Genomic DNA, 26,284 nt, shown 5'->3' on the forward strand with positions numbered 1-26,284 from the left:
TTAGGAAAAATGAGCTTATGTACCAGAACATATTTGATGAGTATAAACATTAAAAGCAATAACAGAAGCATAGCTATTAGAATAGAAAGACCAATCATTTAAAACAAAATTGGAAGATTTTATAATATGAAAACAAGAAAATAAGTATCGAGCCAAAATAAAAGACTTTCTAGGTCTAAATGTTTTTAGACACTTAGGGTAGATTAACAATAAATTGGCAGCCATTAGCTAGATTGAATTGATTTTTAAAAAACAGTTAAAAATCAACTAATTCACCCAGTAATCCCATTCTCAAGGAGAAAGTACTATAAAATCAATTTCTAAAGACTCGTTTAGAATTCAGTTTTACCTGCTGAACGGTTCTGTGTTATAAAAATACATACCTTGCTCAAACTGTCTTACCTGGAAGAGGTTTAGGAGGAGGCAACTTTGGATTACTACTTGGAGTGTGAACACTGCATATCTTAATAAATCCAGCCATTAACATGATCAGGGCAATTCCCATAAGCAATACTGCCCACCAATTAGCCTAGAAATAAACAGATTTTTTTACTGAAAACACTTCAATATATTTTAGAATATTTTATATTATATAAAATACAGAATAGACTATATTACACTTTAGTTTTTAAACAAGATGGCACACACATATTAATTTTAAGTATAAAAAGGTATAAAGAAGAAAACAAAAATCACCCATAACTTCACTTCCCAAAGGAAACCACTCAATCTTACTTTCCTTTCAGTCACTTTCTATATAATTATGTCACACACATGGATGAACACAAAACTGGGGTCATCCTGCACAGAGTTTTTACTGTATTTTCCCATGTTATTAAAGTATTTCCGCCCTTTTGGCCTACTGCTCACACAGACTATGTTTTGTTTGCTTTTATACTATCCATTGATTTGAAGGTATATTATTGGGTTGGCCAAAAAGTCCGTATCTTTTTTCCTCGTAAAATAAAAGACTCATTTTTCATATTCACCAAAAACTTTCTTGATTTGGATATTTTGAGTATGTCATCTATCTCCCACATGGTATTAACGTTGATTGTTTTCAAATTAATGTCTCAATTTAATTGCCATCAATTTTTAACCAACCGTGGAGCATCGTCCAGTGAGAAATCTCCAGCACGAAACTTCACAAACCACATTTAATACACTGGATCAGTCACAGCACCTTCTCCTTACACTGCACAAATCTCTTTTTTTGCATTTAAGTCATGTTTTTCCCTTTCTTGAAATAATAAAGAATATGCTAAAAATTCTGCATATTTTATTCCATCTTCAATATTAAAATGGCTATACAAAAACTCAACCAATTTTGGTAAGTTTTTAAAAAAATGCACGCTGATATGACACCTGTCACAATACAATCTAACGAAATTGTTTCAAATGAAGTTTAAAGACAACTAAGTGCTACCAGAGCCATCTTACGGAAAAAAAAACCAAATGAACATTTTGGCTAACCCAATACTTTAAATTCTACCACTGGAATTCATACTGCATTTTTCCTACTCATTGAAGTTGAGAGTAAAATTTTACCTTTTGTTGAGGCCCTCTTTTCCTGTTATTCTACTTCACTTGTTATTTGAGGCCCAGAATACTGTTGTAAAATTGTTTTTATATGATATATCTTAATTGTCATCATATTACACATATATCATAGTATCTGTTACATATATTAATTTATTTAAAGTTTAATGGTCTTTTTTAATATGAAAAGTAGAATGATACACATATTCGAGAAGCAGACAAATTTTACCCAATCTAAGAAGGGACAAAAATTCTACTTCCAACTTAAATCAGATTAAACAAATCAATTAGCAATACAAAAAAACCTTCAAAACTGGTATAATTTGTACAAAAATTACTGTTGCCATTCTTAATAAATTACAAGTCTTTTGCAATTCAAAATATTCAAATTTTAAAATAGCACGTACAAAACAGTCATAACTTTAAAACTATGAACCTTCACACTGGCTTAATAGATTGTTATAGTACATATATAGTTATTGATAATTATTGCAAATACAAATCTCATTGAAAGAAGATTTTCTACCATCTGGGGACCTTGTAACAACCAGCCTACAACTTCAATACTGTTTTCTTTATCCAGCAGTAAAAATGTAATTACAATAATAGAAACTAAAAAACGCATGTTGTGGCAAAATACTCCTGCCCACTTTTCCATATGTGCATAAAGCCTTTCCTACAAATACATACTTTAATTTGTTTAATTTTAAAGGAATCTCAAACTTATAAAGAAGTTGCAAGTATAATAACTTTTTAAAAACTGGAACCAGCTGAGAGTACATCGCTAGTATGATGATGCCCTGTTACATCTGAACATTTTAGCATATGGTTTCTACAACATCAGGGTGTTTTCCTAGACAACCACATCACAATCATCAATTAAGAAATAAGCACTGACACATTACTACCATTTAATCTTTAGACCCACTCAAGTTTTGCCATGTGTCCCAATGCCATCCAGTTCAGAATTACATGTTGCATTTAGCTGCAATGTTTCTTTAATCTGCAACCTGGAAAAGTGCCCGTCTTTCCTTGGTTTATATAACCTTGACACTTTGTAAGATTACAGGACAGTTATTTTGTATCAAAATGGTCCTCCATTTGGATTTCTCAGATGTTTCCTTATGATTAGATTCGGGTCATACATCTTTGGTAAGAATACCACAGAAATGACACCAAGGTATGTATTCTGCTCATTGCATCCTATCAGGTGACACATGATTTTGATATCATTATTGGTGATGTTAATTTGATCCCTTGATTAAGATGTTATCTGCCAAACTTCATCATAAAGATACTCTTTTACTTTGTAATCAATGAATATTTTGTAGGAATATAATTTGGAACTATGTAAATATCCTGTTCTTCATCAAACTTTTAATTTATTCATTTATTTATTCCCTCATGGTTTCCTATTTTACTCAGTAGGTTACAATACATTACTTTCATTGTTGTGTCTTTTGGACATGGCCCACAATTCTTTGAGTACTTTACTTTCTGACACAAAGTAAAAGTTCCAGGTTCATGCTGTTCTTTCCTGGACGCAGCCCAGGAATCAGCCATTTCTCCATCAAGCCCTGTTCTTTTTAGAGTAAGGCGTCTAATGCAATTCAGCCTTATTGCTGAAAGATTTATTTTTTAAGAGAAGCTACAAATCTAAATTTTTGTGTGAAATCTATTTTTAAATGTTGGCAACTCATTCAAATTTTCTAAAAACAATATGTAGACCATACAAGACACATTTACCCAGCTGAATCTCGCTTGGATACCATACATTTACAATCTACTTTTCTTTTTTATATCCTACTGAGATTGACAGATAGTTTTCTAAAATTTTCTTTGGGTTTCTACAGAAAATAATCTTCAGAAAATGGTTCTTCCTGTGAGTCTTTAGGATATTTCCTTTTCCTTATTGTACAAATTTGCCATAGTCTCCTGTTGTTTTTTTGTCTTATTCATCCTCAAATAATAAACCCATTATTTATCAAAAGGCACGACCTAAAGCCCGCCCTCAGTCTGCCAAGTGCTGGTTGACTTCTCTGCTCATTTCTGTCTACTATCACAGGAAGAATGATAAGCACATCTTCCGTCCTGTCCCTGGCATCCAAACCTTTTAAATATGGCATTTAATGAAGCAGAATTTACTTCTACCTCCACTGTCTGGATTTCTGACACTCTGACCTAGTAAAATACACAAAGAACCCACATTAACAGCTTGTCCTGCCCTATGTTCTCTTCCGTCTCTACACCAGTGATTCTCAACCTTGGTTGCACATTAGAATCACCTGGAAAGCTTTTAAAATTCATATACCCAGACCAAATCCCACACCTAAATGGGGTAGGAGTGAGATACTAACATCAGTCATTTTGTTCAAGCTCCCCAAATGACTTCATTATGCATCTGAAACTGAGAGCTACTGGTCTCTACTAGGGGTCAGCAAACTTTTTTTTATAAAGGGCCGAATAAATATTTTAGGCTTTGTAGCCCATATGGTCTCTGTCACAACTACTCATTTCTACCACTGTAGTGCAAAAGCAGCCACAGATAACAGGCAAACCAATGTGTAGGGCTGTGCATCCTTCTCATCCACGGTTTCCCGTCTGTGGATTCAATCAACCACAAACTGAAAACAGTACTATTTTCAATCCATGGATGCAGAGGGCCAATGGTATACACACTGTTCTATGCCATTTTAGATAGGGAACTTGAACATCTGCAGATTTTGATACTGTTGGGGGGTCCTGGGATCAATCCCCCATGGATACTGAGGGACGACTGCATTTACAAAACCAGGGAGTAGAACATTTTTGACGCACGGGCCACAGTTTGTCAACCCCTATTCTATATCCACATACAACACATTTGTTGAATGGATACCATTCAACACTAGCTCCTTAGTTCTCTCTCTCTATCTTACTACTTGCCTAAGAGTTTTGGGGGAAGCCAAGAGTACTGGAATGGTTGTAGAAAGAGAAGTTGTATAACTGGGAAGAGCTGCTCAAATAATCAGTACTCACATGGTCAAAAAAAATGTTTCCCATCTCTGACTAGATGTAAAAATTATTTTGTGTGCTTATTAAAATATAAGATTCTCAGGCCACAACCCTACATATTCTAATTCATTTGTTCTGGTTGGTGGAGGGTCCAACCAACTACATTTTAAACAAGGACACCAGTGATTAGGATGCAGAACAATGCTTCATATTAGTGTAGACATACCGGCATTGTGGTGCAAGACCATTCTGAGCGATGCAAGAAGCTGAGTATCTCTAGACCTAATTCATCAAATGCTAATGAATCCCTCAGTTACTCTGAGGTCTGCAGTACATTTTAAATACCCTCTAAGAGGAAGAATCATCTCTAATGTGATCTAATCCATAGGGATAAAGGGTCAAGGGTCTTCCTACCACTTTCAGGCTGATGGGTTATTTCTGTTATGGAAGATGCACTTCTATTCCTAATGCTCATTATATTCTCTAACACATTTCCTTCCTTCCAGTCTTCCCTGCTCAAAAACATCTTCCACCTACTCATCAATATTACAACTACCTAAAAAGTGGAATTGACTATGTCACTCCTTTCCACAAAACCCCTCTTCATAATCTTGCTGCCAAAGATCTCCAAAATAAGACCATTAAGTGGAAGAAAAAAAACTTGAGCACACGATAAGGTGCTGCAAAGTATATACATGATTCCACTTATTTTTTAAATTATGTATTCTTACAATGATATAAACAGTTTCTGAAGAATGCAGAAGAAACTCATCTTGAGAAAATTCCAAGGTGCAAGGTGCTTTAAAAAGATGCAAGTAATATGGCAGTAAGACAATCAAACTAGAGAGATAAGGCCTGGATTAATAATGGTTATAATTTTGTAGAAAATTATACAAATAATAACAAATAATTATAACAAATAATTGTTATAATTTTGTGGAAAACAAAAGACAAAAGGACCCAGTCTCAGCTTAGATCAACACATATTTACTAAAATGTGGCACCCAGGCACCCAAATGTGAAAGGTCCTTGAGAACTTTCAGTTCCTTCTAGCAGTATTCTTGGGCTTACTCCCAATTCTTTTTTAGATAACTACACATCTCAAAAGTCCAAAGCTTGAGGTTTTTTCAGTGATAGCTTTTCAGAGTTTAGTGTCTGGGAAGACAGAACATTGTGGATAGAAGTTAGCAAGAAAAACTAAACAAAACTATGGTATGTTTGAGAGTATTAGTAGGTATGGCCCCCTTTAGTTGAAGGAATTTTTTAATGCTCCCTTAAAAAAAAGATCAGAGATTGTGTTAAATGCTAAATCATGTCTTCTTTTTACATATACTATAAAATTAGGGAAAAGAATACCAATCAGATAAATAAATGTAAAATATGTGTTCTATCTCAAAAGAAAAGATCAAAATTTGTCCACCTGTTATAGTCTGAAAGAAAAGAGCTATCAATATGATCTCACCTATAAGTGGAACCTAATCAACAAAATAAAAAAGCAAGCAAAATATAACCAGAGACATTGAAATAAAGAACAAGCTGACAGTAACCCGGGGGGAGGGGGGAGGGAATAAAAGAGGGGGAGGGGAAGGCATCAAGGCACATGTATAAAGGACCCATGGACAAATCCAAAGGCGGGTAGGATCAAGGGTGGGAGGTAGGGGGGCAGGGGGAGTGGTGATGGGGAAATGGAGACAACTATACTTAAACAACAATAAAAATAAATAAATAAATTTTAAAAATTAAAAAATTTTTTAAAAGGAGAGCTATCATTTATTCAACCATTTAATGACTAAATTATGTACCACGCTCTTGTCTTTCACAGATACAAGAGTGTTAAATGAAACCTGAGACAAAGAGAAGACACTCAAAAGTTTTATTTAAAAAGAAACTAGCCTTGACGTTAACAAGCACTAAATCAAGTTTGAGAAAATAATTCTACATAAGTAACATTATTCAACAGTCATTTATATGACCAAAAGAACACAAAGTAGAAAAAAGTAAAAATGACAAAATAAAAGAGCAAAATTTAGCAGTCTAATTTGTTATATACTAATTATAAGTTTTTTATTTAACAATCTAAATAATTAAAAAAACACCTATAGGACAATAAAATGACAAAAGAAGTTATTACCCAAAAAAACTGAGGGCAAAGGGGCAAGACATAGATACTCAAGTCTCTTCAGACATAAAATCTTTACTGTTTTTAAAGATCCTCAGGAAAAGTCAACTATATAAACCTTTCAGTGAATGTTCCAGTGTTTAACTCTCCCTCTCAGCAAAGGCAACCCAGACTTCCTATGGATCACAAAACCATGGGGGCTCAGTTCCTTACGGTGACACTGGTGACACTGATGATGCCACCCTGCAGGGACAGAGAGCTTCCTTCCATCCTCCAGAAGACACTATAGTCTGGACTGGGACTAGATGTTTTTCTATTCTTCAACACCTCACATGCCACCCCTCATACTCTTCTGCCAAGTGTACGGCAGCTGGGTACTAATCGTTTGGTTACTTAAGCTCTGCCTGGGCTAGCATGATAAAAAATACCACTGAGTGAAACCTAAAAATATTATAGCCTCAAAGTGAATATGCACAATTTTTATTCTTTTCCATATAAATAATGGTATTTAAGAAATCTTCATTCATCTAACAAATGTATACTGAATCCTTACCATATGCTAAGTTCTGTGACAGTATTACATTTTCATTGTTCAAGTTGTGAAGTGACAGTTATGTTGCCTAATCCATTAGGCAATGAAGGACGTTAAAGAAACAGACATTCTCTACTGTCAACAAATCAGAATGACCAAGTAGAAATTTTCTATTACAAGTCTTTTAGAAAGGAGTCATTATACAGCAGAGATTAAAAACACTGTTTCCCGAACTTTAGTGTGCCCCCTCACCTACTGACTCAGTGAGTCCAGGGTGGGGCCTGGTAATTAGCATTTCTATCAAGTTCCTGGGTGATGCTGATGCTGCTGATAATGGGACTAAATTTTGGATCTACTGCTCTAGGTCAGGGATTGGCAAACATTTCCTATAAAAGGTCAGATAAATATTTCAGGCTCTGTGGGGCCATACAGTCTCTGTTGCAACTACTCGAAGTGCAAAAGCAGCCACAGATAATATGTAACCAAATGGGCATGGCCAAGTTCCAATAAACCATTATTTATGGACACTGAAATCTGAATTTCATGTATTTTCAAAACCATATCATTTTGATAATCTTTTGATTTTTTTAATAATCACTTTAAAATGTGAAACCATTCTCTGCTTGTAAGCCATACAAAAACAGACAGTGGGCTGAATTTGGCTGATGAGCCATAGTTTGCCGACCCCTAGATAAATGGTTGGTTCTCAATCCTGGCTCCTCATCAGAAATATTTAAGCCCCATTCCAAGCGATTCTGAATTAACGGGTCTAAGCCTTGAGGTGATTCTCACACAAAACCACGAATGAGGACTACTCTTAATGGTCCCCCAAGTGACTTCTTCTAAGGATATTCAGGGTTTATTAAGACTTGCATGAAGAAAGATTTCTCAGGTCAGTTAAGTTTGAAAATAAAGTTAAAAAGGATTTTTCTTATTTCGGCATTTCTCTCAATATTCTCAGAAATTTCTAAGAAGGGACTATAGTAGATGATGTTTTCCAGATTTATTTGACCACTAGTGCCATGGAACTAGTATTCTATGAATCACCTGGAAAACACTGCTCTAAATCTTTCACACAGAATACCAGAGCCCTGGCCGGGTTGCTCAGTTGGTTGGAGCTTCGACCCATACCCCAAAGGTTACAGGCTCAATCCCTGGTCAGGGGGCATACAGGAGGCAACGGATCAATGCTTCTCTCTCATATTAGCATCTCTCTCTGTCCCCGCCCACCTTCCTGTGTCTCTTAAATCAATAAATATATCCTCAGGTGATGATTAAAAAGAATACCAGATACTTAAAATGACTAAATGACTAAAATGTCTGAAATGACTAAAATGTCTGAAATGACTAAAAAATACGAGCAAAAATTAACTGAAAAATGAGAAATACAGGTGGTTATTGTCCAAAAAAAAATTTTAGAAGTCCAACTCCTGTCAATCTGAATAAATTAAAAAAATCAAAAATCCACAAAATAACATGCAATTATCTTAAAAGGGAAGGAAAAATACAGTAATAAATTTGGAAAAAATCAAGGTCAAAGATGGTTTCTATGATGTCAAACCTAACACAAAAGATGTAGAAAATCTGAACACATCAATAATTTTGGAAGAAACTGAAAAAAAAATTACCAATGCCCTCAAACCCTCATTTTAGAAAAAAGAGATAATGATACAAGGTCTTAATAGATTTACTGGTTAATGCTCTCATACTTCTCAAGAACTTTGTAACTCCTTAATAAATCCAAAGGATTTTAGGCTTATCTACTGGCCAGATAGATACATAGTACTCAAAAAATTCAGTAAATATATTTTTGAGAAATATGTTCAAAACATTTTCAAAAACAGCTTTACTCCAGAATAGAAAGTAAAAGTCTTTATCACCTCATTACCATGGTACCAGTAGCAGACGGTAACTCACGCCCTGAAGTATTAAACTACTTAGGTTCTTCCTCTCTACCCCCACGTATGGAGAAAAAAATGCAACAGTATACAACAGAAAGAAGATAAAAAGCTCCAAGGGGCCACTGAAAAGGACAGTCAGAGAAAATAACCCATCATTCCTTTCATAGCTTCTTATACCAGAGCAGCCTGATAACCTATATTACTAACTAAAAGAACACTTTCCTGACATGATGAAAGACGGAAGCATGAGCTACTGAAGTAGCTAAATAAACTCTACCATGCAAGTGAACTTGGCAGGTAACACAAACAATGCAAATATCTTAAGAGACTGGATGTTTGCTATTGTATTATTTATGCCCATAACAGCAGCAACAAACAGCCAAGTGGTACTTTTCAGACACTGTGAAGCATACTATCCAAAAGAGTGGTATGTGGATGTCACAATGATATAAAATAAAAGCATTCCACATCCGAGGCAAACTTACATAAACCTAAAAGTACCTGATTAATGAGTTGCAAAGCGCAAGAAAAGACTTCATATTGCTAATTCATTGTAAGAAGCATTTCACTAAATCCTCAAATCTAAAATATGAAAAAAGATTTTAAAAATATATATAAACCCTGGCTGGCGTAGCTCAGTGGACTGAGCACAGGCTGTGAACCTGCATCACAGGTTCGATTCCCAGTCAGGGCACATGCCTGGGTTGCAGGCCACGGCCCTCAGCAACCGCACATTGATGTTTCTCTCTCTCTCTCTCTCTTTCTCCCTCCCTTCCCTCTCTAAAAATAAATAAATAAAATCTTTAAAAATATATGTATATATAAAGACCATTTCTATTAAATATTTTAATAGGAATAAATGACTTTTTTTAAATTCTAAATAAAATTGAGTTAAGATTGGACATAATGAAAAAAAGTAAAAAAAGAAAAATGCTGTTTTTAGATGATATGATGGCCTATCTAGAAAACCTAAAATACCACTCTTCCAGCCAAGATGGAGACATAGGCAGACGCACCATGCCTCCAAGCACAACCAAGATAGAAACAGCAACAATTTAGAAACAGAATAACATCCAGAACTGAAAGAAAATTGATGAATGGAAGTCAGACAACCAAGAAGTTGAAATAGACCTGTTCATCCAGACGAGTAGGAGGGGTGGAGTCAGGCAGCTGGGCATGGGTCACCGCACAGAGAGCAGAGTTGGGACCCCGTGCCTAAGGCATCCAGGGGAGTGTAAGGCAACGGGGGTGCGCAAGACCGCAGCAGGTGGACCCTGAGTGCACAAGCAGCAGCTGTCAGACCCTGGCCAAGGGGTGGCAACTGGCAGACCCAGTGAGGAGGCGACTGTGAAGCAAGGCAGTGTGCGCAACCCAGGATCCCAGTGCTGGGAAATAGAGCCCAGGGACACTGATTGAGGACACCTGTGGGAGATGAGACGTACGGAGAGACACCCAGCCTCACAGGAGAGGTCTTTGGAGGGTCCCACGATGTGCACAAGCCCACCCACACGGGAACTAGCACCAGAGGGCCCCAGTTTGCTCAGGGGAAGCAGCGGAAGGGACTGAGGTCCCACAGGGAATGAGCTACCGCCATTGTTCCCTCTTGACCCCGCCCCCCACATACAATGTCACAACCCAGCAACTGGGGTGCCCTGCCCTGGTGAACACCTAAGGCTCCGCCCCTTATATGTAACAGTCATGACTAGACCGCCCCCCAAAAAAAGAGAGAGAGAGAGATGGCTCAAACAGAAGAACAAATCAAAGCCCCAGAACCCATCCTTTTAAGCGACCAAGAGATAGCTAACCTATCAGATGCACAGTTCAAAGCACTGGTGAACAGGAAGCTCACAGAATTGGTTGATTTTGGTCACAAATTAGATGAACAAATGCAGGCTACAATAAGAGAAATGAAGGAAAATGCACAGGGAACCAACAGTGATGGGAAGGAAATTGGGACTCAAAACAGTAGAGTGGACCAGAAGGAAGAAAGAGGCATACAATCAAAAAAGAATGGAGAAACAAGAATTCAAAAAAATGAGGAGAGGCTTAGGAACCTCCAGGACATCTTTAAACGTTCCAACATCCGAATTATAGGGGTACCAGAAGGAGAAGAGGAAGAACAACAAGTGGAAAAGTTATTTGAACAAATAATAAAGGAGAACTTCCACATTCTGGCAAAGGAAATGGACTTCCAGGAAGTCCAGGAAGCTCAGAGAGTCCCAAAGAAGTTGGGCCCAAGGAAGGAAACACCAAGGCACATCGTAATTACATTAGCCAAGGTGAAAATGAAGGAGAGAATCCTAGAAGCAGCAAGAGATGAGACAGTTACCTACAAAGGAGTTCCCATCAGACTGTGAGCTGATTTCTCAAAAGAGACCTTGCATGCAAGAAGGGGCTGGAAAGAAGTATCTGAACTCATGAAAGCCAGGGACCTACATCCAAGATTGTTCTATCCAGCAAAGCTTGCATTTAGAATTGAAGGGCAGATAAAGTGTTTCTCAGATAAGGTCAAGTTAAAGGAGTTCATCATCACCAAGCTCTTATTTTATGAAATGTTAAATGAACTTATTTAAGAAAAAGAAGATTAAAAAAACATGTACAGTAAAATGACAGCAAACTCACAATTATTAACCACACCTAAAGCAAAACCAAAAGAAACTAAGCAAACAACTAGAACAGGAACAGAACCACAGAAATGGAGATCACATGGAGGGTTAGCAACAGAGGAGTGGGAGGAGGAGAGAGGGGGAAAAGGGACAGAGAATAAGTAGCATAAATGGTAGGTAGAAAATAGAGAGGGAGAGGTCAAGGATAGTATGGGAAATGTAGAAGCTAAAGAACTTATGACACATGGACATGAACTAAAGGGGGGGAATGTGGGTGGGAGAGGGTATGCAGGGTGGAGGGGAGTGAAGGGGGGAAATGGGACAATTGTAATAGCATAATCAGTAAAATATATTTAAAACAAATAAAAGAAAACCCTAAAATACCTGCCACAACATATACTCAGTAGAACATAACTCAGAGATCCCCATTATTGGATTTCTTTTTTGGAACATACTGACCTCTATAACAGACAAGTTTACCAGATCTCAACCTATTCTTAATGAGATAATCTGAAAAAAGAAGAAAAGAAGTGGATCTGAGTTGAAAATAGGAAAGCAAAAGGCCAAGAAAGGTAAGCTATTTAAAGTCCTAGAACTGACAAAGGCAAGAAGGATGACCTGAATCCCTGTGTAATTCCCAAGCCTGTATTCATTCCACTTCACCAGTGTCACAAGGCACTTTTAGTTTAACAGATATTTTTTTGAACATCTATTATGCACCAAGCACAGGAGTACAAAAATAGTAATATATCATGTTTTAAAGGGATCTAAGTTAATTGCCCAATTATTTGGTTTAAAATCTAGGTCTCCTAAATCCAACTTCAATGATCTTCCCACTGCTAGTCATTAACTAGCTAAAAGCCACATATTCTAACACACAAAGTATTATTCTTCTATGTGTAATAAACGTGCTTTAATGTTGCAGATTATCCCAAAATTTTTATTATAGAAGGTTATCTACAACCTTCTACAACCTTCACTGTAGAAGAGTAACAAAAAGAGTGATAACCCACACAAACAACTTTATGTGCTTTTGAGGCATCCTTAGTCTTGAACACACACAACAAGCGGTGAGGAAAAAAACTGGGGAAGGGCTAAAAGGGAAGAGCTAGGTTCTAAGTCAATTTCCAAAGCAAACTCAATCAGTTCAGGTATAGAACATTCTCAAATACTTCACTTGCAAGCTTCCTACTTATATTTTAATGTAATCACTTAGAAACATGAATATTTAAGTGACTTAAGATAGTCATTCTCAGCAATCTTCTAAGAAAATTTCAGGTAATTTAACATCTGTACAAGTTGGAGGAATTCAAGCTTAAAAATAATACAGTTTAGTAGATTTATGTTGAAATGAACATCCATAATCATTAACAAATCTGCAAAAAGCCCTGTATCTGATCTTACACTGTTCAATATTCCTATCACTGACAAGATGAAGACTCAGAAATTATATTCAAACATCAGAAAAAAACCTTCAGAAAATCACCAATTTCTCTTTCATCTCTCCTGTTCAGCAAAGTAGACCCTGCAGCTGGCTATCTGTCATATTGAAACAAGGGAGAAGTATAAAAAGCAAGCAGGGCTTTCCCCGAGGAGTTAACTCCCATGAAAATGCCCTATTCATATGTACCAAAGGAGGAAGTAACCCATCCTCCTTTGAGTAAAACAGAATGATTCCCATCACCTACTAACTAATCTATGAACAATACACATGCAGAGATTCTGATCACTTTAAAAGAAAATAATACCTAGGGATATTTGAACTTTAAAAATCATTCTTAAAATAAAATAATTATAGTGTAAACAAGTGCTTTTCTCATAACACTGGTGACCTCTGGCCAAGTAAAATTACGATCAAAACATTTTGAGATAAAGTTTCTTTATAAAAAAAAAAAACCATACTTACCACAATCCATTCAGCAATGTTTTCATAGAGCTCTGGACTAAAAATTGCTTTTTTAAGCCTAGCTAAAGGACCATCAGCATCTACTAATCTGCACCGCATGAAAACATCACAGTAGCCTCTAAAATCATTGCAAGGGGATCCAGGTTGCAGGGTGATGGTTCGACCCATGAAATGCTTGCTCCACTGCACAGACCCTGTACTGGCACAAGTTGATAGGTCCACTGGAAAAGAAGTGCCAAATATAAGTTGAAGATCAGATTTCCTAGTGAGTCAGTTGGGGAGAAAGGGAAGAAAGGAAGAAACTGCCTAAAATCATTATCATGACATGTTGTATAAACTTTCATTAGTTAGGCTAGATAACACCACTGGTAATTCACCTTAAATGTTACAATATAAGTAAACAAACAGCAACTCTTGACTTAGGGCCTACAGTACCTTTAAAATCTTCTAGCAGTGTTTATATTAATTATTGCCATAAAGTTAGCAGGTTTTTGTGCAGTTTATCATTTTAAAAAACTCTAGTGATCTAATAGTAGAAACACAATGCTACACTACATTTAAATTTTTTCTCAACAGGATAAGTTTAGCTGGAAATTATCTGTACAAAGTGTGTATCAAAATTTAACCCCTAACATATAGGAGAATATAAGGTTTTTGAAACAAATTTTATGCTCTTCTTGTATTTTAAAAGCCTTACTCTTCTTCATACAGCAGACGTGGCATAATTCCTTATCATCTTTGCTATCAGAACTGGCACAGGTACACTCCTCCAAGCCGTATTTCTCACAGATGGAACCTGCACATTGCTGAAAGAAAAACAGAAGATCGATTATTTAAACCCTATATAGTCAGGTCTATTGTTTGTTCAGAGTAACAGATAGATACAAGTCTCCAAAGCTAAAATAATTAAGTAGAAATACAATCTGGGGGAAAAAAGCATAGCTTAGTATCAGAAATGGATCATATAAACACATTTGAAAAAGTGTAAATGCAAATAAGATAGTAAATCTTTTAAGGAAATGGTAACTTAAAAAAAATCTTTACAAAGGAAAACAGAAAAAAGAGATGAGCACCAATTTTATGTTAATTACTATATAGCTCCTTTATAAGGAGAGAAAAATGAGGTTTTCCTCATGAGAAAAAGTGATCATTTAGGCAAGATTCAAAGGCTTCACATTCTTTTATTTAGGCTATTAAGAAGACATTAACTTATAAAAGTTAAAAGCAGTAAAATGTCACATGACTAGCTGTGTAACTTTTTCTCTAGAGAATATCAAACACACACAGTGGAAAGATAAAAGGCAAGTCAATAATTAATTGATTGCCACCAGCAATTTAATACATTATAGCTTTGTGGAGAAATAGAACATTATTGAAACAGAGACTGAGATTAATTACTTTAAGCAACTTTAAAGTGTCAACGAGTATTCTGAAAAAGCAAGTTTTATTAAACTAAATTAAAAATATATAAATGGAATGCTTACCCCATTAATGCATACTTGCGTATGCCTATTACAGTCTGTAAAGTTTGGTTTGGGGTCAGATGCTGGGCAGAGAGCTGTAATGCCATTACATATTCCTTCTTTTGCACAGTCTGAATCATCCCGACACTTTTCAGTTTTTGACTTGAATGCACACTGTGCTGTACAACAGGGACCTTGGCTTGGACTAGAAGAAACATTAAATGATTAAAGAAAACCATTAGAATACTGTATTTATATATTTTTTTCCTAATTTTTACATCATAAATCTCATCTTTTAAATGGTATGTTACTAATATACAACTTCAAATACTGGAATAAGAAGCTACTATGTTTCAACATTCTAATAAATGTAAAAAAGTGATTATTTTATTTTTATCAGCACGGCGTTTTTACTCTGTTTTGCTCTTAATGAAAGGGAGTACTAGGATATAGTACTAGGCAAATTATCAGTATTGTTCATAGTTCTATCATACATTATTCAATTTATCAATTTTCTGACATTTATATGCTAAAATCAAATTAGGATAAACAGACCAACCATTTAAAAAGTATTCCACAAACAACAGTCTATTGCTTATAATAATTACTACCAAAGTAATTTGACAAGTGAAGTAATCATATGACATTGATATAAGAGTATATGGAATCCATATTATTTAAATATTTCAAATTAAGATTCTAAAAATATGGATAATAGTCATATTTTTAAAGAATTAAATAAAATGTATTTTACTAAGCATCCTTTGCATGGCTTTTTTTTAACACCCACCACACAAATTACAGTAGCTCAATCTGCCAACAACAGTGCACTAACCAATGCTATGGAGTAGAAATAAATATTTTGTGGAAAAAAAACAACAAAACAACAAATACAGTCTCAAAACCATATGCATCTCTTAATCTGTTTTAAATCTGTCTTAACTGCCTTTAAGTGACTTTACAGGAACGTAAACATGACTGGAAATAGCAAGGTACCTGCACTGTTTCCCAGGTTTTAGCTTGCACTTTCTTCCTTCTGGCTGGTTTGCATCATAGCAGCACTCATCTTTACACTGGTCACTATAGCCACAGTCACATTCTTCACCTTGCTCTACCATCCCATTTCCACAAATAGGTTGGCCAGATTCTGGGAAAAAAAAAAAAAAAAGGCAAAGTAAGCACTGTATGAACATATTAATTTGATTTAAAATTTACAAACTCTTTGGAGATTCATACAAAAGGAGAAAGGAAAGCTTTGGTGAGTAAGAAAGGTAGAACAATCTAGAAATGTGAAAATCAGAAGACCTAATTCCAACACTGGTTCAGTCACTAATTAGCAATGAGGCCTGGGCAATTAGCTTCCCTTTTCTTGGGCCTCAGTTTCCTCACCTGCATAGTGAGAGGATTTGACCTGATGGTCTCCTCCTCTAAGGCTCCTTCTAGAAGTGATGACATTCTTTAGGCCACATCACACTGAGCTTTACTGAACAATAACAGCACTGTTTATATTACACTAATATAACTTAAGTTAGTGATTTATCAGCCAGAAAATATTAAACCTTTTTTGTTAGATGGAAAATTTCAAACCTACAAAGTAGTAAAACAGTAAGTACAATGAACTCCTATGTACCGATCACTGAGCTTTAACAACTATCAACAGTATATTGTCAACAACTCTACCTAACATTTGTTTTCACAAATACTTCACGATTAATCTAAGAGAGAAGTTTCTTTCTTTGTTAAATCTAACCATAATACCATTATCACATCTGACAAAATTAACCACATGCTCAAAGGCATCTAATTACCAATCCATGTTCAGTTTTACTCAACTCTCTTTACAATTGGTTTATCCGAACCAAGTTCTACAAAAGGTTCCCCGAAGTTGAAATAGATCTGTTCATCCAGACCAGTAGGAGGGGCGGAGTCAGGACGCAGCTGGGCATGGGTCCCGGCGCGGAGAGCAGAGAGCACTGGGACCGGGCACATAAGGCATCCAGGGTGCGCAAGACCTTAGCGGGTGGACCCTGGCCGAGGGGTGGCAACTGGCAGACCCAGTGAGGAGATGATTGTGAAGCAAGGCAGTGTGCGCAACCCAGGATCACAGCGCTGGGAAACAGAGCCTTGGGCCACTGATTGAAAACACCCGTGGGGGTTGAGGCCAGGGAGAGACTCCCAGCCTCACAAGAGAGGTTGCTGGAAAGTCCCATGGGGTGCACAAGCCCACCCACACGGGAATTGGCACCAGAGGGGCCCAGTTTGCTCAGGGGAAGCAGTGGAAGGGACTGAGGTCCCACGGAGAATGAACTACCGCCACTGTTCCCTCTCGACCCTGCCTCCACACACAACGTCACAACCCAGCAACTGGGGTGCCCTGCCCTGGTGAACACCTAAGGCTCCGCCCCTCATACGTAACAGGCACGACCAGACCAAAGAAGAAAAAAAGATGGCTCAAGCAGAAGTGAAAGCCCACAACCAGTATTTTTAAGCAACTGATAGCCAACCTATCAGATGCACAGTCCAAAGCACTGGTGATCAGAATGCTCACAGAATTGGTTGAATTTGGTCACAAATTAGATGAAAAAAATGAAGACTACAATAAGTGAAATGAAGAAAAATGCAAAGGGAACCAATAGTGATGGGATGAAAACTGGGTCTCACATCAATGGAGTGGACCAGAAGGAAGAAAAAAACATCCAACTGGAACAGAATGAAGAAACAAGAATTCAAAAAAATGAGAAGCTTAGGAACGTCCAGGACTTTAAATCTTCCAACATCTGAGTCATAGTGCTGCTGAAAGAGAGAAGAAGAGCAAAAAATTGAAAACTTATTTGAAAAAATAATGAAGGAGAACTTCCCCAATCTGGTGAAGGAACTAGACATGCAAGTCCAGGAAGCTCAGAGAGTCCCAAAGAAGTTGGACCCAAGGAAGGAAACACCAAGGTACATTACAATTAAATTACCCAAGATTAAAGATGAGGAGAGAATCTTAAAAGCAGCAAGAGAAAAGGAGACAGTTACCTACAAAGGAATTCCCCAGACTGTGAGCTGATTTCTCAAAAGAGACCTTGCAGGCAAGAAGGGGCTGGAAAGAAGTATCTGAACTCATGAAAGCCAAGGACCTACATCCAAGATTGCTCTATCCAGCAAAGCTTGCATTTAGAATGGAAGGGCAGATTAAGTGTTTCTCAGATAAGGTCAAGTTAAAGGAGTTCATCATCACCAAGCCCTTAATTTATGAAATGTTAAAGAAACTTATCTAAGAAAAAGATGATAAAAAAAAACATGTATAGTAAAATAACAGCAAACTCACAATTATTAACCACCACACCTAAAACAAAACCAAAAGAAACTAAGCAAACAACTAGAACGGGAACAGAACCACAGAAAGGGAGATCACACGGAGAGAGAGACCACACAAAGGGAGATCATTCCCCTGGGGAATAGGAGGAGGAGAGAGAGGGAAAAGGTACAGAGAATAAGTAGCATAGATGGTAGGTAGAAAATAGGAGGAGGTCAAGAATAGTATGGGAAATGTAGAAGCTAAAGAACTTATGACACATGGACATGAACTAAAGGGGGGATGTGGGTGGGAGAGGGTGTGCAGGGTGGAGGGAAGTAAAGGGGGGTAATGGGACAACTGTAATAGTATAATCAATAAAATATATTTTTTTAAAAAACAATCCCAAAAGGTTACATATGTTGTACAATTCCTATTACATAACATTCCTGCAGTGACAAAACTTTAGAAATGGGCAACAGTTACTGGCAAAAGTGAGGGAACAGTAGGAGGGAGGTGAGTGCAGTTATGAAAGAAAGCACTGAGGGTTCCTTGTGGTGACAGAACTGTTCTGTACCTTGACTGTGGTGCTGGATATTTATGCCTACCCACACATGTGATAAAACTGTAGAACTAAACACACACACACACACACACACACACAGAAATGAGAAAAACTGGGGAAATTTGAATAAGATTTGTGGATTACATCAGTGTCAATATCCTGGTTATGATACTCTACTATACAGTTTTGCAAGATGTTACCATTGGGTGAAGGGTACATGGAATCTGTTATTTCTGCCTGTGAATCTAAACTATAAAATTACAGTTAAAAACAGAAGGCAATGATATGTCAATTATACCTCAATTTTTTTTTACCAGCTTTAAAAAAAGAAAAAGGCCATACTTATCTGGAATTTTTCCTCAATTCTTTCTCCTTTGCTGTCATTATTTAAACCCATCTTTGAGTGGTCTTTATGTTCAAGGTAGCAGCCTCAATTTTGCCTTCAAGTAACTTACAATTTTGTGAAATAAAACAAGAACCTCACCAAAAAAATACTGTAAGGTAGACTATATAGAATATTAAATGTCACAAGAGAGGCATAAGAGATAAAGGGATAAACGTGTCATATCCATATGATGGAATACTATTCAGCCACAAAAATGTCTGACAATCTGACACATGCTACAACTTGAATACTGAAAATATTATGCTAAGTGAAATAAGGCAGAATCACACAAGTACAAATACTATATGATGCCACTTACAGGAGGTATCTAGAACAGGCAAATTTGTAGAGGCAGAAAACAGATGAGAGGTTGCCAAGGGCTGAGGAGAGGAAGAATCGGAAGTACTGTTTAATGGTTACAGAATTTCTATTTGGAGTGATAAAAAGGTTTGGAAATGGGCAGTGGTGATGACTGTATGACACTGTGAATATACTTAAGCCCCTGAATTATACACTCAAAATTAGTTTAAATATATATTCTATATTATGTACATTTTACTACAATATGGGAAAAAAAGAATTTCACAGCAGCTTAATTCATGTTAGCCTAAACCTTAAAAGCCCAGGTGTTAATCAGGAGAGTGAATCAGCAAACTGAGACACTATGCAATACTATCCAGCAATAGCATGAAACAAAATACTAACAATAAATCTCAAAATATTATTCTGAGTAAAAGCCACCTTCCACAAAAGGGTACAAGCTATATGATTCCATTTATAAGAAGTAAAACAAGCAAAATTTATCTCTGGCAAAATAAATCAGAATAGTGGTTACTTCTCTTTCTCTTTTTAAAGATTTAATTTATTTTTAGAGAAAAGGGAATGGAGGGAGAAAGTAAGGGAAAGAAACATCAATCAGTTGCCTCTTGGATGCACCCCAAGCAGGGACCAAACCCTGCAGCTAGGGCATGTGCCAGGAATTTGCCCTGACCAGGAATCGAACTGGTGACCTTTTACTGTGTGGTACGACATCCAACCAACTGAGCCACACTGGTCAGGACAGAACAGGGGTTACTTCTGTGTGTTTTGGGAGCAGAAACTGATTGGGAAGGGAAATGAAAGAACTTTCTGGGTGATAGAAATGTTCTATATCTTGACAGGTTACACAGGCAAATGCATTTGTCAAAGCTCATCAAATTGTGAACTTAGGATTTATGCATTTCATTTCTATAAAAAATAAAAGACTCACAAACAATAATTACCTGTAATGATATGTATGCTAAATTGTTTAGGGGTGAAGTACACTGATACAATCCACTTGAAATTGCAACGAAAAATATGGACTAAAGAATGGATATATTAGTAAATAAGTAATCAAGCAAATACAGCAAAGTCAAAACATAGGTGTTGGGTACACAGATGTTTACTATATTATTCTTTCAAGTTTGAAAATAGCCATAATAAAATATTGGGAAAATATACCTACCAACAAAACAGTTGTTTCTCTTCTTCTCAAGAACTTGGCTTATATTTCTAATGCTACACAGTGAGAATTTATTGTTGTTAAGTTTGTCCCCAGATGTTGCTCTTGCATACATGATGTAATTGCCATTTTCTTTTTGTCCTAAATTCTTAGATTCTCCTGGAGTGCACTCTGTTCCAGAATCATGCTGTCAAACAGAATATAGACTTACATAAACAGGGAAGTTAAATAAGGTTTTCAGGTCATTTGATCAAATGCAATTTTCTCATCAGAAGAACAATAGAGGTTCGGTAGACTCTCCTTTCGAAAAGACCTTACAATTGCTTTAGACTGTATACTGGAAAACAATCTGCTCTTTTAAGGCTGCTGTCTTAGAAGGGAAGGAAAAAAATCAGTGAAGTTCTAGTCAAAACAACTTACAGCATTGAAAGTAGGGAGTATAATTAAGGACAAACTATCATAAAACTCTATTGAAAATAAGTTCACTTATAAAAGTAGTAACAGGAATATAAACTACTTAAAACTACTAAAAAGTCTTTAAAATACATTTTAAGTTACATGTCATTACCACCCCAGAGAAGCAGAGATAGGGAAAGACAGGAAATAAAAGAGACTGGTATGGAGCTAAGCATACACAGGGCAGGCATCTAAGAGAGTCGAGGACTCATATAAGAAAGATAAGTAAATGCTGAGCAGGGATGGAAACACAGTGCTCTATTTTTTTTTAAGATTTTATTTATTTTTAGAGGCAAAGGGAAGGAGAAGGAGAGGGAAAGAAATCTCAATGTGTGGTTGCCTTTCGCTCACACCCCCCCAACCCAGGCCTGTACCCTAACTAGGAATCGAACCAGTGACCCTTTGGTTTGCAAGCCAGCACTCAATCTACTGAGCCACACCAGCCAGGGCCAGTGCTCTATGCTTAAATGAAAATTAAGAAAAGTCAAGAGATAAAACCAAAACACTGCTTTGTAGAAAAAACAGAAGACATACATATGTACAGAAATAGTTTATGGTGCTGATAACTATTAGAGAATCATCAGATATATACAGAAAAGTATCAAACCATAGCTCCATGAATTTTCTCAAAGTAATGTACTTACTTACATGACAACACTGAGATTCGGAAAGGGAGTAATACCAGATCACAGCAGGTCTCCCCAGCTCCTGGGGGGACATGCATTTAAAAACAAAACAAACGACCCTCACGATGCTCCACAATCAATTCAGAACTTGTCTGCAAAGAACACCTTGAATGTACCACCCAAAAGTGCTGTGAGTTCAAATATAGAATGGTTTCACAAACAAACTATAATCTTAGTTTAAGAAAACAAAAAAGCTCTCTCCTGAGTATAAAAACAATATACATTTAGAAATTTTAGAAAATGAAAAATGGACAAAGAAAAATTCAATCATAACCCACCAACCACACAAGACTACTATTCACATTCTGGTCCATTTCCAACCTGACTTACAAATATTTTAATACAAAGCTTGGGCTATAAATGGTTTCTTTCAGTTTAACTATACAGGGCAAGCATTCAGTAAGTTTATTATTTATTTCTATCCTCACCCAAGGATATGTTTTATTGATTTTTAGAGAGAAAGGAAGAAAGTCAGGGCAGGGAGGTGGGGAGAGAAACATCCACATGAGAAACATGGATTGGCTGCCTCCTACACGCTCACCAACTGGGGAGCAAACTGCAACCTAAGTATGTGCCCTGTCCAGGAATCAAATCTGCAATGCTTTCGTGCACAGGATGATGCTCTAACCAATTGAGCCACCAAGCCAGGACCAAAAACTTTATTTTTAAATGAGAGTAGAGAGTAGAGCATTCCACGATACTTTCTTAGTGTGGGGGCATTTAGGCTGTTTAAAATTGTTTGCTATTATAAATAAAATGACAGTGGATCTTTTCACTTTCATTGTTCAAATGTACACAAATCTTTGACAGATTCTGCATTTATTTCTTTTAGTTGGAGTCCCAGAGGTAGAGTCAGTCAATAAAAAGGTCAAATATTTTAAGGGTTTTGATACATACTGCCAAACTGCCTGACAAAAGGACCATATTAATTTACATAACAGTATGGATCAAGATTTCAATAGGCAGAGATGGGAAGGAATTGGCTTCCTGGCAGAAGGAAAGTTTTAAAGAACTGTTATTACTTAATTTGACAAAAACGGGGAGATAACATTGAAAATAAACTTGGACCCAAATTATGGAAGATCCTAAATGCTAAGATGATAAAATTGTATCAGTAGGTACTAAAAGTAAGCTGTGAAGAGAAGTGACATGATCAGAACTATACTTGGACAAAGATTAATCTGGTGAGAGTGGACACATATTAGAATTTTCACAATGAGAGACAGAATTTGTCTCATTTATGATTATAACTTCCCACAACACAGATTATAAAGTGGTTAACAATTGGTGCGCAATAAATATTTGAGACAGGATAAATAAATATAAGGGATATTGTGAGCCACTCAGAGAGAAAGTAACATTGACATAATATATAGATTTATAACAGGAGAGATAAAGATACAGACAGCAAGGAAGACAGGCTTGGGAGTTTATGGTTTACCTGATCTTACTATTAAATTACTTGATAAATATTTAGTAAGTACCTATTATGTACGTGAATGATAGCATCAACAACATTCACAAAGGAATGGGCTGTGTTTAAGCAGAGTAGAACCATTAAAAGTAGTGTCGTATCAAGATATGGTACGTGGCCAAAGCGCTGTAACCACTACAGGCTACGAGGGCTATCACAGATATAGTAAGACCAACCCCCACAGGATTTATGGCTTAGAACAAACAGAAGGCCAGCTCAACCATCAAAGTAACTAATTCCACCTTGCAGTAACCCTTAGTCTCATTATACACTCACTGTAATATATTAGCATACTAAACACCCCTCCCCGCCTGATTGAAATGGAAAACCCATGTAAGGACACAAAATGGGGATGGTGCTCTTCCAAGAAGTCTTCACCACTTTCCCCCCAAAAATCCTAAATATTCCTTCCCATATTGAAAGACCTACCCATTGATTAAATGAGAATCAATAAAAAAAGTAAATCCCACTAGGGTGGCACTGCTGTGTGAATGGAGTAGCCACTGTCTGTCTCTCTGTTTCACTAATAAACTCTCACTTTAAACTATGCTAGTTCACATCTGAGTTCTTTCCTGCTGGAAGCCAAGAACCCCACAGTGGGTCACGGACTTTCAGATCCTTGGACCCGGGAAGCCATCAGTATGACAAGAAAAAAAAGACAGAAAGACAAAAAATGTGAACCAGTTTACCCATTAGACAATAAGTAATATAACATTAATGTACTAAAAACACCTCTTCAGCAACTGGGTAGGGGATGGATTAGACAAGAAGTGAAAAGAGAGCAGACCAGATTCCCTTCTCCAAGTGTGGTCCACAGACCAGCAGCAACAGGGGGTTTCTTAGAAACTCGTGCCCCACCAAAAACTCACTGAACCTAAATTTGTATTTTAAGGTCGGCAGCATGTTATCTACACAATAAACTTTAAGAGGACCTGGACTGAAAAACAGAACAGTTAGAAGGTTGCTACACTCTCCCTTGGAGAAGGCTGGAAACAAAGGAACAGGGAGAGATGGGAGGACATTGAACTGTCCTAGAAAATGCAAATTACCCATGAACAACAGTTCTCTCCTCATCTCTAAAATTTCAATTACTCTTTTAAGAACAGGACATAAAAACAGTCAAGAGATAGAGAGATTAAATACATCTTAAATACTTTCTGAAATTTTAAAATATCAACTTCATTCCACAGTAGAGAAAGACAAAATACCATATTTTGCCATGTATAGTGCACTCCAGTTGTAATGTGCACCCACATTTTTGGCCCAGACTTTCAGGAAAAAAATCTTGCATTTTAACTTATTCATTTATTTATTCAATTATTCATTTATTTATATGTAGAAACAAAACCGATTATCATATTCCAGGGTATTATTTTGCATATGGATATAGTTGTTGCTTTCTAGAGTTACAATTTCAACACATAAGTACAAATAAAAGGTTAAAAACATCTATTTAATACAAAATTAATATACCCATGTATAAAGCACATCCTTATTTTCCCCTCAAAAATGTGGGCAAAAAAGTATGCATAATACACTGCAAAATACAGTAGTAAGCCCTAACAATGCTTTAACAGAATTGAAGTAAAACAACTACTCCACAATTTCCTAATATTCAAGATGCACTTTAAATAATAAAAAGTGATTCTCATTCAATGAATATTTCAATAAATCATGTACCAGGCACTGTTCTAGGGCCAGAAGGCACAGAAGTGAATAAAACAGACAAAATCCCTTGCCTTCACTGAATTCTGGCATTGGTAGACTGATTTTTCTTATTTTAACCACAAATATTCTATTTTACTCCCTTTCAATATGGTCAAGCACATGATTATGTTCTGAGACATAAAAACGCAACATTCATACATATTTTTTTCATTGTAAACAAAAAAACAATCACTGACAAAAAAGGTTAGTAACTTTTATTATTTTATTTAAAATCTAGTAATTAGGCAATACTTACTGGAGATCCAAAGTTATGTCCAACCTCATGAGCAAAAGTGATGTGAGAGACTTTGGGAGGTACATGAGATCCATAGTTCTGAACGGTAATAATTCCAGTGTTTAGGGACTTCTTCTTCCCATCTGAATAGAGCTTACTTTTTTCACATATTCCTCCAGAGCTTCCTAATTCAGAACAAAAGATGGCTAAATTAGTATCTATTTTCCCCCAAAATAACTTTCTAATATATGTTATACTAAGACATGTTATATTTTGAGTCTAAAGTACACTTGGTACCCACATGTACCAAACACTCAAAAGTTTCTTTGGTCCAAGATTAGGAACTCATTCCAAATAAAAGCTTTAATGGAGAAATTCCCAGGATACAGTATAAAGCCCTTATAAAATATTCCTCTTCATAATTAAAAAGTTCCCCAATTGTTGTTCCCATTAATTTAGCAAAACAAATGTTTGAGTTTCTGTCAAATTTGAATATATCAGTATTTACACTGAGTCAAAGTCCATACCTCTCATCTTTTAAACAGAAAACCTGAAGTAAATAAAAGTTGAGTAAAATATTCTCAAGTACATTATGAGAAAGTCACTTCTACAAATAAAAGCAATGATGCACAGGAGTATGTACGTGATTAACTATCTTGAAAGGCAACACACAATGTATTTTTTTCTTTAAAGAAAAGAATTAGCCATTGTCAGGGGTTGGGGGTGTGGGGTTGGGAGAAATAGGGAGAGGCTGGTGGAAGGTACAAACTTTCAATTATATAAGTTTTTACAATGTATACAAATAGAAAATCATCATGATGTACACTTCAAATATCTTACAATTTTGTCAATTATACCTCAATAAAGCTGAAAAAAAGAATTACATTAAATGGGTTAAAAACAAAGGGAGGAGGGAAGAAAAGAGAACATGAGAAGGGAGAACAAATGTGGCA

The 26,284-nt window shown here is 36.4% G+C and overlaps 1 protein-coding gene across 2 annotated transcripts in view; it reads right to left on the bottom strand.

Moving 5' to 3' along the window:
* Positions 1 to 26,284, bottom strand: part of ADAM10 (ADAM metallopeptidase domain 10) — a 128,066-nt gene that overhangs the window by 3,620 nt on the left and 98,162 nt on the right. For both annotated transcript variants that reach the window (XM_028507979.2, XM_036034066.1), the window contains exons 9-15: positions 25,353 to 25,516; positions 20,777 to 20,960; positions 16,057 to 16,207; positions 15,082 to 15,265; positions 14,295 to 14,403; positions 13,598 to 13,818; positions 403 to 529 (exon numbers count right to left, since the gene is read on the bottom strand). In XM_028507979.2, coding sequence (XP_028363780.1) covers positions 403 to 529; positions 13,598 to 13,818; positions 14,295 to 14,403; positions 15,082 to 15,265; positions 16,057 to 16,207; positions 20,777 to 20,960; positions 25,353 to 25,516 — 1,140 coding nt within the window. The remainder of the gene's footprint in view (positions 1 to 402; positions 530 to 13,597; positions 13,819 to 14,294; positions 14,404 to 15,081; positions 15,266 to 16,056; positions 16,208 to 20,776; positions 20,961 to 25,352; positions 25,517 to 26,284) is intronic.

This window comes from Phyllostomus discolor, chromosome 1 (assembly GCF_004126475.2).
Source record: "Phyllostomus discolor isolate MPI-MPIP mPhyDis1 chromosome 1, mPhyDis1.pri.v3, whole genome shotgun sequence".
Taxonomy (NCBI): domain Eukaryota; kingdom Metazoa; phylum Chordata; class Mammalia; order Chiroptera; family Phyllostomidae; genus Phyllostomus; species Phyllostomus discolor.